General features: G+C 41.5%; 1 protein-coding gene across 4 annotated transcripts in view; it reads right to left on the bottom strand.

Moving 5' to 3' along the window:
- The window catches only part of IPP (intracisternal A particle-promoted polypeptide), a 41628-nt gene extending 31171 nt beyond the window's left edge, over positions 1-10457 (bottom strand). For 3 of the 4 annotated variants that reach the window (XR_008666631.1, XM_055341627.1, XM_055341629.1), the window contains exons 1-3: positions 10118-10389; positions 6952-7293; positions 2072-2503 (exon numbers count right to left, since the gene is read on the bottom strand). Coding sequence is in view for 3 of the 4 variants with exons in the window: in XM_055341627.1 (XP_055197602.1) it covers positions 2072-2503; positions 6952-7243 (724 nt within the window). In the remaining variant the exon portion in view is untranslated. The other variant, XM_055341628.1, reaches the window with a different exon arrangement.
- Between the last annotated feature and the right edge of the window lie 3328 nt (positions 10458-13785).

The following is a 13785-nucleotide window of genomic DNA, read 5'->3' as shown; positions in this document are numbered from 1 at the left end:
AAATCTTTTTAAAAATAAATTAATTAATATTGAAACATAAGGGGTGCCTGGGTGGCTCAATCAGGCTCCCTCCCTCTCCCCCTGCTCATGCTCGCTCTCTCAAATACATGAAATCTTTAAAAATAAAAAAAATTTGAAACACAAAACACTCTATGTTTAAATATACTAGAATTAAAATTTTCAAATAATAAAAACAAAAAATAAAATTGCAACACAAAATGAAACTTTTAATCTTTTAATGATTTTCTTTTTTTTTAAATAAATTTTTATTTATTTATGATAGTCACAGAGAGAGAGAGGCAGAGACACAGGCAGAGGGAGAAGCAGGCTCCATGCACTGGGAGCCCGACGTGGGACTCGATCCCGGGTCTCCAGGATCGCGCCCTGGGCCAAAGGCAGGCGCCAAACCACTGCGCCACCCAGGGATCCCCTCTTTTAATGATTTTCATCTTTTGTCCTTAACTGGTTAAGAACTTTTTAGAATGAGTACTTCCTGAGATAAAGAAACGTTCATCTGAAATTAGTTATTACTTCCCTTTCTTTAACTTTTAATGAGATTTAAATATACTTTTTGTATTATATAAATAGTATGTACAGAATGATTTTTTTTTTAAGATTTTATTTATTTATTCATAGACACAGAGAGAGAGAGGCAGAGACACAGGGAGAGGGAGAAGCAGGCTCCATGCAGGGAGCCCAACGTGGGACTTGATCCCAGGTCTCCAGGATCACACCTCAGGCTGCAGGCGGCGCCAAACCGCTGCGCCACCAGGGCTGCCCCCAGAATGATTCTTATATTTTTTTGTTTATCCATTCAACCATACATCCACCCATCCATCATTCATCCTCTTATACAGAAATATCTAGAATGATGTTTATTGAATGTTAATTATAACTGGTTATTTCTGGGTAGTGGACTTTGGGGGAATTTGTTGTTTTATTATCCTTTATTACCTACACGTTTGTAGGAGAATGTACCATTTTTAAAAAGTAGTCATTCTCTAAAATGGCGAGAAATAGATGTATTATCATATAGGTAGTACTATTAAATCTCCTGAATATTCCAGTGATAAATACAAAAAAATATATGTACTGGAAGAAAATCTACATATTTCACATAATTTAACCATTTCTTTTTTTTTAAGATTTTATTTATTTATTCATGAGAGACACACACAGAGAGAGGCAGACATAGGCAGAGGGAGAAGCAGGCTCCATGCAGGGAGCTCAATGTGGGACTAGATCCCAGGACTGTGGGATCACATCCAAGGCAGGTGCTCAATTGCTGAGTCACCCAGGCGTCCCAATTTAACCCTTTCTATTAAGTTTTTTGTTCTCTCTGAATTTTGTGGTAGAGTCTCAATATTTTTCTACATAAATTGCCCACTTTTTCTCTAATATGATCAAAAAGAAAGTTTCAAAGTTGAAGTATCTTAAAATCTTTTTTTAAAAAAATCCTCCATTTGGGACACCTGGGTGGCTCAGCGGTTTAGTGCCTGCCTTAGGCTCAGGGCGTGATCCTGGAGTCACAGGATGGAGTCCCACACCGGGCTCCCTGCATGGAGCCTGCTTCTCCCTCTGCCTGTATCTCTGCCTCTCTCTCATGAATGAATAAATAAAATCTTTTTTAAAAAAGGCTATATATATCAATATGAAATTAATTTTATAATGAGAAGACTTACAGGATTTATTGAATTTGGGTTTTGTTTTTAGCATATGCATTTTCCTCAAATGTCAGGTTTTGCTGAATTTTTTAAAGAAGCATGAGGAAATCTTACACTGAAATAATCAGTACTACCCAATACAGCAGTGGTGTTTTAGCTCTGTGAATAATTTTATATATAGCTCTGATCTTAGTATTTAATCTCAAGAAAGATATGTAAGGATTTGATTAATATAATGGATAGAAATCCTGAAATACTACTAACTGCAAAACACAAAAGTTGTATCTTGCATATAATAATCATTCAATAAATGTTTGCTATTGAACTGAAAAATGAAAACATTATCACATTTCAAACAGGAAAAGACACTGGATATTGACTTATTTGATATGCAAAAAAATTATTACCTTCTATATACTTTAAAAGCCTCTGAGGAGGTAATAAAGGGAATCGAATTGGTTCTAGTACTTCCACCACATGTTTTCTTCTTTTTCCCAGGTCCTTCAGAATCCATTGCATTGCAGCTAAGAAGACCTGATACTCATCCTCAATACTGAGCTCTTCGCTTCGCAAAATTTTGATCAATTGATCTTTTGTAAGTGCCAGGAACTCTTCCCCACTATGAACCTCTAAGAAATGGACATGAATGTAGTTTTCTGTGAATTCCAAAAGGTCATGGCAGGCAATTTGCTCAGAGAACTGAAAGATCCCAATGCAGTTCAATGGATCAATCTGTCTTTTCAGAAATTCACAGCACAGATTAACAACTTCAGTCAACTGTAGCATGTCTGCTGCGACAATCAGTTCCTGGACGTTATTCACACCTATGTTCACTATACCTGGGAAAGTAGGGAAACAAAATGAACAAAATAAACACAAACATTTGATTTATATTAAAAAGCATTATACTTAATTCCACTGATGGCTTAGAATTTGCTGATAAATGCTAAATAAAAAAGCAACAAAGGATTTGTAGAAAGAGTGCAAAATTTAAATGATACCTAACATTTATGGAACACTTACAATGACGGATTCATTGCTTTATACATTCATTTAACTGTCCCTAAAACCCCATATAGTAGGTATTATTTTTTCTTTTTCTATCAATTAAACAAAGTTTATTTATTATATATTTTTAAAACTTTAAGTTGGCTCCACATCCAGCATGGAACCCAATATGGGGCTTGAACTTACAACCCTGAGATCAAGACCTGAACTGAAATCAAGAGTCAGATGCTAACCGACTGAGCCACTCAGAAATCAGAAAGTTTGGGATCCCTGGGTGGCGCAGCGGTTTGGCGCCTGCCTTTGGCCCAGGGCGCGATCCTGGAGACCCGGGATCGAATCCCACATCGGGCTCCCGGTGCATGGAGCCTGCTTCTCCCTCTGCCTGTGTCTCTGCCTCTCTCTCTCTCTCTGTGACTATCATAAATAAATAAAAATTAAAAAAAAAAAAAGAAATCAGAAAGTTTAAATATGGGCAGCCCCAGTAGCTCAGTGGTTCAGTGCCGCCTTCAGCCCAGGGCATACATTCTGGAGACCCAGGGTGAGTCCCAGATCGGGCTCCCTGCATTGAGCCTGCTTCTCCCTCTGCCTGTGTCTCTGCCTCTCTCTCTCTCTATCATGAATAAATAAAATCTTTAAAAAAAATCATTAAAGAAAAAAGTTTAAATATCTCCAATCAGGGGCGCCTGGGTAGCTCAGTGGTTGAGTGTCTGCCTTTGGCTCAGGTCATGATCCCCAGATCCTGGGATCAAGTGCTACATCAGGCTCCCCACAGGGAGCCTGCTTCTCTCTCTGTCTCCTGCGCCTCTCTCTCTCTGTCTCTCCTGAATAAATACATAAAATCTTTAAAAAAAAAATTCGTAAGCCCCTAAACTGCACTCTCTATAAAGCTCTGAGAAGACAGCAGCCCTGCCTGTCTTGCTTACTGTCATATCCCTAGAGCTTAGCTCACGGAAAGTATTCATATGGAGCACAATGCTGGCTCCATCAGCACAGCATGTGTTTCAGGGGTTCTGAGTTCAAACCCCATATTGGGTATAAAGCTTTTTTTTTTTTTTTTTAAAGATTTTATTTATCCATTCATGAGAGACACAGAGAGAGAGGCAGCGACACAGACAGAGGGGGAAGCAGGCTCCCTGTGGGCAGCTCCATGTGGAACTTGATCCTGGGACTCCAGGATCACATCCTGAGCAGTTAGGCAGATGCTCAATGGCTGAGCCACCCAGGTGTCCCTAAAGGTTATTTTTCTAAAAAAAGTATCCATAAATATCTGTTGAAAGAATGAATGATTAAAGTTAAATGGAAATGTCTTGTATCATATATCACATAGCTAATTAGTGATAGAGCTAGATCACAAATCCAGGTTATTTGATTCTAAGTATATAAATATCTATTGTGAGAAATATCTGTAAAGACCTATCAGCACCGGAGCAGCCCCGGCGGCGCAGCGGTTTAGCGCCGCCTACAGCCCGGGGTGTGAATCTGGAGACCCAGGATCGAGTCCCGCGACCGGCTCCCTGCATGGAGCCTGCTTCTCGCGGTTTGGCGCCTGCCTTTGGCCCAGGGCGGGATCCTGGAGACCCGGGATCGAATCCCACGTCGGGCTCCCGGTGCATGGAGCCTGCTTCTCTCTCTGCCTCTCTCTCTCTCTCTCTATCATAAATAAATAAAAATTAAAAAAAAGAATGAGTTGTATCAAAGACTGCAAAGTTCCCTGTCCAGTAAATACTCAATATTCATTTTCTTTTCATCCTTATAAGGTTCTGTTAAGGGCAGCCCCGGTGGCGCAGCGGTTTAGTGCCGCCTGCAGCTCAGGGTGTGATCCTGGAGACACGGGATCGAGTCCAACATCGGGCTCCTTGCGTGGAGTCTGCTTCTCCCTGTGTGTGTGTGTGTGTGTGTCAAGGATAAATAAAATCGGGGATCCCTGGGTGGCGCAGCGGTTTAGCGCCTGCCTTTGGCCCGGTGCAAGGAGTCTGCTTCTCCCTCTGCCTGTGTCTCTGCCTCTCTCTCTCTCTCTCTGTGTGTGTGTGTGTGACTATCATAAAAAAAAAAAAAAAAAAAAAAAAAAAAAAAACCTTAATTTTGTTGTGGGTGGTAACTGTGCCCTTAGAGATAGGGATAAATGTTTTACTGTTTGGCCAATGGGTTATAGACAGCAGTTATTGGACACAGCTAACAGAAAAGCTTAAAAAAACAGCACAGACTCAGCTAGCAGGCCCTTTGCATTTCCCCTTCCTCCTTCCACTGGCTGGAATTCAGCAATCGAGAGATTAGAAGCTACAAGCTATACATGGTAGAGCAAATTGTTGGGAGACTAACAGACACTAGTGACATCATGAAACCACCATACCATCTTTGGGACACCTACTATGAATTCACTTTTGTGGAAAAATAAACTATCTTGTTAAGCCATGTGATAGCTTTTACTAGTAGCCAAATTCTGTTCTTAATTTTTTTTAAGATTTTATTTATTTATTCATAGACACAGAGAGAGAGGCTGAGACATAGGCAGAGGGAGAAGCAGGCTCCATGCAGGGAGCCCAATGTGGGACTCGATCCCAGGTCTCCAGGATCACACCCCAGGCTGCAGGCGGCGCCAAACTGCTGCGCCACCGGGGCTGCCCCTGTTCTTAATTGTTTTATCAATTTTAGCCTTAAATGTCAATATTCTAGAATGTTGTTTCTCCCAGGTATACTCAACAGCTTTTATTTCTCTGAGTTTTACTACTTTTTATTTATTCGATGCAAGTGCTAATCACCAATATGGTGATAGTAGTGGGAACATCTTTCACTAAGTATCTCTTGTTGCTACCCTTAGACAAGAAAGGCAGAATAGACACTTTGCAGCTTTTCTTGTTTTTATGTAGTTCAACACTAATTCCATTGGATTAATCTGTGTTAATTTACATTTTGCAAATAAGAGAAGCAGGACATTTATGAAGCTGTTTTCAGCTCACTCAAGGCATTTACAAAAGGTAAAAAAAATCCCTCAATGCTAATTTGCATATTAGCCAATAGATAAGGCTGAATTTTCAGTAAATAAAAGTCATTTTTATAATCTCCAATTAAGAGTTATTTTCAGATACTTTTGCAAAACGTAGTATGAAACAACACAATAAACCTCCTTTTGTCATTTTCCAGGTTTAAGTACCATGCATTAAATAAAGAATACTTTAGCAGGTCACATAATTATCTTCCAACAAGTAATCCTTTTTTTTTTTTTCAACAAGCAATCCTTTAAGGACAGCATGATGACCAAACATAGTTTTTGTTTTCAAACATTTTTTTCCAATTATAAGAGTAATATATATTCACCACACACACAAAAAAACTTCAAAGCAAAAAAGTATAAAAACTAAAATCATGCATTTTCCCACAGACATACACTATATTAACACTTCAGCATCTTTCTTTCAAATCCTTTTTCCATGTATGTTACATACCATATAAAACTTATACTTCATAGTTTTTTGTGTACATTTTCTAATGTTATTAAAACTCTTCAAAAACATTTTATTTTATTTTTAAAAAACATTTTATTTATTTATTCATGAGAGACAGAGAGAGGGAGGCAGAGACACAGGCAGAGGGAGATGCAGGAGCCCGACGGGGGACTCGATCCTGGGACTCCGGGGTCACACCCTGGGCCGAAGGCAGGCGCTAAACCGCTGAGCCACCCAGGTGTCCCCAAAAACATTTTAAAAATAAAAGTTTTAACTAAAATACATACATACCGATTATAAATATTTTAAGAGGCAAAAGAAAAAGAAGGAAAAATAAAGATCTTCCATATTCCATGAGCCAGAGATAAACACTTAGTAACATTCTGGTCTTTTTCCTATGTACAAATACACATAATTTTTTTCTTTACAAAACTAGAGCAGTATTTATATGCAATTTTTTTCATTTAATATTTTGTAAACACTCTTCCATAATATATTTATTTAAATAATTTGAGAGATTTAAAAAATATTCCATGGTATATAATGTGCCACAATTTATTTAATCATATAACCTACTGAAGGATAATTAATTGTATTCAATTATGTACTGTTATACATAATGTTACAATACACATCCTGGTACATAAACATTTGTCTGTAACACTAATTCATTCCTTGATTCCTAGAAAAGGAATACTGAGTCAAAAGATAGAACTTTTCAAACACTCATAATAACATACTATCGAATTACTTTCCATATAAGTTGTATCAACTCATTGCAATGAGTGAGTGATTACATCATTCTTCACTCAAAGCTATAGGCTCATTTAACATACCTGTATAAATGAAATCTAGAAGTATTTGAAAGATTCCAGCTTCAATTCCTAGAATCTGTACAACATCTTTTGAGGACTCTTTCATTCCTCCAGTGAACAAAGCTGCAAAGTAAGGACTACTGGCAGCCAAAACCAGTCGATGAACTTTAAAAGTTTCCTTTCCAACTTGTAACTGCACATCACAGAAATGCTCTCCATTCCTCATTTTATTGACCTGGGCCAAGATGAGTTGGGCATGTTTATCTGATGAAAAAGGACTATCACCAGCCTTAGGACAGGCCTCATTAGCCATGATGGTGACAGATTAATTAAAAGGACTGTTGCCCATAATCTGGTCCTACCCTGAAAAAAAAAATAGAAGGAAGTAAGATAAAATATTTTTGTGTTTAACACATCTTCTATTTACACACAAATCAAATATTCCCTACCTTCAAGAAGCTTACAATCTATTTAGGGACATAAAATACACATGAAACAAGTAAGAACTAAAGCTGTGTGGTACTATTCCTAATAGGGTTTCAGGAAGGGAATAAATAATAAGGCCTAAAATAATTGGAGGATGCCTCACAGTAGAAATGGGACCTGAACTGGATGCTACAAGATAAATATTAACATATGAGGAGAGGGCATAAGCCCTTCTGGGTGAAATAAAGAAAATAAGGTACAAAGGTAAAAGTTTTTGTACACTGTAGTAGGGAAGCATACACTCAAGCCAGAATGAATTTTTAAAAAAGAAACTGTGATCAGGCCAACTGTCTGCTTACAGTCCTTCAATCTGACACTAAGCACACAAAGCCCTTCAAATCTCACCTCCATCTACCTGTCCAGTCTTATCTCCCGTGCTCTTCTTTGAACTTAATACTCCAACAAAACCTAACAATTTGTAGTTCTCTAAAAGTGTCTCTTTCAAGATATCCTTCCCCACCTTTTCCTTTTGGATCTTTGTTATAATTCAAGACTCTGTTCATACATAATTTCCTGCAGAACTTCCCTGTTCCTCTCTCCTCTGGATTTGGTGCTCACCCTAAATTTACTTATTTTTTTTTAAAGATTTTATTTATTCATTCATGACAGACACACAGAGAGGGAGAGAGAGAGAGGCAGAGACACAGGCAGAGGGAGAAGCAGGCTCCATGCAGGGAGCCTGATGTTGGACTCCATCCCAGGTCTCCAGGATCCGGCCCTGGGCTGAAGGCGGCGCTAAACCGCTGAGCCACCAGGGCTGCCCTAAATTTACCTATTTTAGTGCCTATAGCACGCTCTATCTTGCCAGACACTCTACCACTCTATTCCCTACAGACACACACATCCTCTGAAAGCTTCCCTTTTTCTAAAAAAAAAAGATTTTATTTATTCATGAGAGACACAGAGAGAGAGAGGCAGAGACACAGGCAGAGGGAGAAGCAGGCTCCATGCAGGGAGCCCAATGTGGGACTCAATCCTCGGACTCCAGGGTCACGCCCTGAGCCAAAGACAGACGCTGAACCCCTGAGCCACTCAGGCGCCCCTGTGAAAGCTTCCTGAAACACAGTTCCTTAAAGTTAGGAACTATTTTTCATATCAATAGCACCAGTACCTAAGATATATTAGGTTTTCAAATATTTGTGAAATGAACAAGTACAGTGAGAAAATAACAGCTTAGCTTGTTTTTGTCTAACTACGATAGGCTCGCCACACATTCTGCCATTTGTAATCCTCACAATTAAGAGGCTGGAAGAAAAGATACTGTTATTTGAAACCAGAGAGTAAGAAACTGAAGCTCAAAGCTTCTCAAGGACACAGCATTAGTATAATGAGAGTCTCAGTATTTGAATCTAAGTCTTAGTACTCTAAATCCTGGGCTTTTCCTACCAGATCACCCACGCAGTAACTATTAGGACAACCTATAGAGAAAAGGGTTTGAAACCCAAATACAGACATTGAGGAATGAGCCCTTATGGACTCAAGGGTAAATTGTCATGTCTCAGAACTGTTACATGTACTTTCCAGGGGATGTACGGAGAGGTAGCAAAGACCTGAAAACAGCCTTACAGCTTCAACAATGAGAATTGAAAGGATAAATCCAACTTACTTTTTAAGTAAAGAAACCATGAGATCCGGTAATATAAGACATTTGAAGATGAAGCACAGGGAAATCTTAAAACGACTACGGTTCTGTAATCTAGGCGTCAAAGGGAACTAGTAATAAAACTGACAGAAAGGTGTGGGCTGATATTAGAAAAAAGTGGCTACATTTACAGCGCTTAAACTTATCAAAGTAAAACTAATGAAGCTGGTTATCATGATTATCTAGGAATTGAGAAATTTGAGAAGTTCCAGAGCAGCTGCTAAAATTTCACATCAGCATTTACAGAATGTCAACATATTACATTTAACTGGCATATAAAAACAAACAGTGCATTTATCTCTACATAGAAATTCGACCTGCAGATATTATTAAACATGACATAGCTGTGAGGCATTTTTGTTTTAGATTTCTTCCTGTCACCAGAGTTTGGAGTTACAAGGCACCTCCTCTATCCCAGCTTCAAGTCATCAAGCACAGCCACTGAACTAAAACGTTGCCTCCTGCTACAAACGAGCTCACTGAACACCCATCCACTCCGGTAGCAGACAGCAGAAATCCTAATCTGTTACCATGCTTCTTAGTAATTGCTGATACTATCCCGCTGCCAGTGAAGAACTTCATTTCCAAAGGAACGAGTACAACTAACTCCGGGACACTGCACAGGAATGTGAGGGACGTGGTTCAAGAGACCTAAGCTTGAATGGGAGATTATCAGGTGGAGAAGCCCGGAAGTAAAGACCTATGTTTGGTGTCCTTGACTTTACCGCCGAGAGCATCGGGAAGCTGCTTCAGCAAAGGATGGCAGAAAGAGCAAGCGTTTAAAAAAAAAAAAAAAAAGGGGGCGGCAGCAGCTGCTCTTGGGCAGCCCGAATGGCTCAGCGACTGGGTGTCTACCTTCAGCCCGGGGCGTGATCCTGGAGACCCGTGAGGAGCCTGCTTCTCCCTCTGCCTTGTCTCTGCCTCTCTGTGTGTCTCTCATGAATAAATAAAATCTTAAAAAACAAAACAAAACAAAACAAAACAACGGAGCTCTTCGCGCCTGAGTGAGAACCCCCTAAGCTGCTGCAACTCTACAAGCGGATAAACATTCGGCGCTACCTAAATGACGGAGAAGGCATCCGCCACGGGCTGGGGCTGACCGGCTGCGGGCTCGGCCTTCGGATTCCCGGGTGGGGGCGGGGAGAGGAGAGGCAGGAGCGGAGCCGACCAAGCGAGAAGGTGCGGACGGAAACACTTGGAATAGGAGCCCGGCCTGAGCGGCCGGAGGAAGCGGCTCCGGAGGCTCCTCTGCTCTGCTCAGGGAGCCCGAGAGCCGCAACCGCGAAGAGGTCGTTCCCAACCCCGTCACAATCGCGCCCAGACGCAAGCCCTTCTTACCCGCCGCTTCCCCTTCCCGCCGGCGCCCGCTCCGGGCCTGCGCGCGCAGTCGCCACCCGCGCCTGCGCGGAGAGGGCGGGGGAACCCCGGCTGAGCCGCCGAGGCGGAGGTGGCTGGGCCCCGCGAGCCGCCGGGGGCTGGAGGCGACGCCAGGCCGGCCTCAGAGCGCTCCTCGCGCGCTGCCAGCGCCGGTCGGCTGTGCGCGTGCGCAGTGTTCTTCGGCTCGCGGGGAGCGGCCCTGGCCCCGAGCTAGTGTGGGAACCGCCGCCCGCGACCTGCGCGGCTGCAAGTCCCAGCTCCTGCCTGCTGGGGTTGGCCCGCCGGACCGTCCCACACCGCCTACGCCCTCTCCACTCTTGGGGTGTCCCAGGCACCTAGCGAACCTCATGGTTAAAGGAAAGACGGAGACGAGCCCCCGGCGCTGAGCTGCTCCCTATTCTTTTTTTCTGAGATTTTTTAAAAAAGATTTTATTTATTTAATCATGAAAGACACACACACAAAGACACAGGCAGCGGGAGAAGCAGGCTCCACGCAGGGAGCCCGACGTGGGACTCGACCGTGGGTCTCCAGGATCACGCTCTGGGCTGAAGGCGGCGCTAAACCGCTGAGCCACCAGGGCTGCCCTGAGATTTTTTAAAAAAAAATTTTTTTTAATTTTTTTTATTTATTTATGATAGTCACAGAGAGAGAGAGAGAGGCAGAGACACAGGCAGAGGGAGAAGCAGGCTCCATGCACGGGGAGCCCGACATGGGACTCGAATGGGTCTCCAGGCTCGAGCTCTGGGCCAAAGGCAGGCGCCAAACCGCTGTGCCACCCAGGGATCCCAGATTTTTTTTTTTAATTGAGACATATAACATTAGCTTCATTTACAACGTGATTCGATATTTCTGTCTTCTCTTTATTCCTTACCATTCACTCAAATCATTTTCTGAGTTTGCCTGACCAAGCCTGGCATTTGGATGGATGCCTACTTTGAGCGAAGGGGGGACTCAATGTCTGACTGTCGAACCTCGTAATATCCCACATTCGTGGCTTTCAAATGTTTTGACCTCAGCCAACGGTGAACAAAAACATTATGCTTCAAACCCAATGATACCACATATGTATATATAGATGTGTATATCTGAAACAATTTCACAGAACTATATACTTACTGCCAGCAAGGCACTGAATTTCTATTTCTTTTCGATTTATTACCCCCCACCCTCCCAAAAAAGGTAAGAGGGACCCGTTGTCAGAAAAATTATTTTCAAAGACTTGGAAATGAACAAAAGCAATTACCTGGGTGCCCTTCTCGTGTAAGGCTGGGCACTGCCTAGCAGACTCTGGAAGGATTTGAGTCCATAAGGACCTCTAACTTTCTATTAACTAAGCTATTTTGCAAGAGAATAGGTGTTTAAAATGAATCTTGTCCACTGTAGAAAAGATATCACAAAAAACATTATGTTGACCTATGGGATATAAACCACTTTTGCCTTTCAGCAAATTCATTTCAACATTCCTGATTCTTAGCAAATTCATACAGAATTCCTGTAACATTTTCGTGGCTCTCATTAATTAATATAAATAACATTTTTGGCATCTGTTTATTTTCTATTTCTATGACAGTCATAATTTTACCTTTTGGAAAATTATACTTTAGCACCATTAAAATTAATTTCCCAACCTAGTATTGGATTGCACCCAGCAATTTGAAAACTAGTGTATATACCTAGGAGCAGAATTGCTGGGACATATGGCATATACATCCTCTTTTCAAATCTCAGGGGGATTTACATTCCCACCAGCCGTGAATGAGTTCCCTTCCTCCACATACTTGCCAACCCTTAATATCATAACCTGGTGACTGTAAAATGGTGTTTCATTTTATTATAATTTACATTATCTCATTATTTATGAGATCAGGCAGTAAAAAGATGTTCATAAGATACTACAACTGAATTGTGTCTCCCCCCCCCCCGCGCTAAAATTTATGTTGAAGCCCTAAACTCCCAGTGTTTTCCCCTTGAACCCATTTACCCACTATGTACATAAAGAAGAGGTCAAGTGAGCACATGGAGGCGGTAGCTGCCTACAAACCAAGAGAGAAGCCTCAGAATGAAACCTACCTTGTTGGCACTTTGATCTTGGACTTCCAAACCTCCAGAACTATGAGACATAAATTTCTATTGTTTAAGCAACCCAGTCTGTGGTATATTTTTTAAAAGATTTTATTTATTTACTCATGAGAGACACACAGAGAGAGAAAGAGAGAGGCAGAGACACAGGCAGAGAGAGAAGCAGGCTCCATGCAGGGAGCCCGACGTGGGACTCGATCCCGGGTCTCCAGGATCATGCCCTGGGCCAAGGCAGGCGCTAAACCGCTGAGCCACTCGGGCTGCCCTGATATTTTGTTATAGCAGTCTAAACAGACTAATACATAGCCAGCTAAGTTTCTTCTTCCATAAAATGGCTATTCATGTATTCTCTATTCAATTCCTTAGACTATTCATCCATGCCATACTTTTTTATTATTATTATTCATGATAGTCATAGAGAGAGGAGAGAGAGGCAGAGACACAGGCAGAGGGAGAAGCGGGCTCCATGTCTGGAGCCCGACGCGGGACTCGATTCCGGAACTCCGGGATCGCTCCCTGGGCCAAAGGCACGAAACCGCTGAGCCACCCAGGGATCCCCCCCATACTGTTTTAATTACTATAGTTTTGTAATAACTCTGGTAGGACAAGTTTCCACCTTGTCCTTCTTCAGCAGTGTCTTGGCTGTTCCTGGGACTCTGGGTTCTTCCACAGGGACTTTAGAACTAGCCTGTTAAGTTTTACACTCACTTTTACACAAGATAGAACTCCTATTAGAATTTCAATAGGTCGGGGGATCCCTGGGTGGCTCAGCGGTTTCGTGCCTGCCTTTGGCCCGGGGCACGATCCTGGAGTCCTGGAATCGAGTCCCACGTCGGGCTCCCGGCATGGAGCCTGCTTCTCTCTCTACCTCTCTCTCTCTCTCTCTCTCTCTCTCTCTCTCTCTCTCTCTCTCTGTGTCTATTATAAATAAATAAAAATAAATCTTAAAAAAAAGAATTTCAATATGTCTAAAAAAGAAGAATTTCAACATGTCTATAGGACAATTTGGATACAATTAACATCTTTATAACATTGAGTATTCTTATCCATTAACAAAATTAAATTTTAGAATTGTTTTTTATTTATGTAATCTCTATACCCAATATGTGGCTCGAACTCACAACCCCAAGATCAGGAGTTGGATGCTCTTCCCACTGAACCAGTCAGACTCCCTTGAATTATAGAAATTTTAAAAGCTTGTTAACTTTATCCATAAGAATCTTATATATGTTTTATTAAATTTATTCCTGAGCACTTTTATCTTTGTGCT

Source organism: Nyctereutes procyonoides, unplaced genomic scaffold (assembly GCF_905146905.1).
Source record: "Nyctereutes procyonoides isolate TBG_1078 unplaced genomic scaffold, NYPRO_anot_genome, whole genome shotgun sequence".
Classification (NCBI taxonomy): Eukaryota; Metazoa; Chordata; class Mammalia; order Carnivora; family Canidae; genus Nyctereutes; species Nyctereutes procyonoides.
Note: the sequence above shows the minus strand (reverse complement) of the source record. Positions and strands in the feature narration are given on the sequence as shown.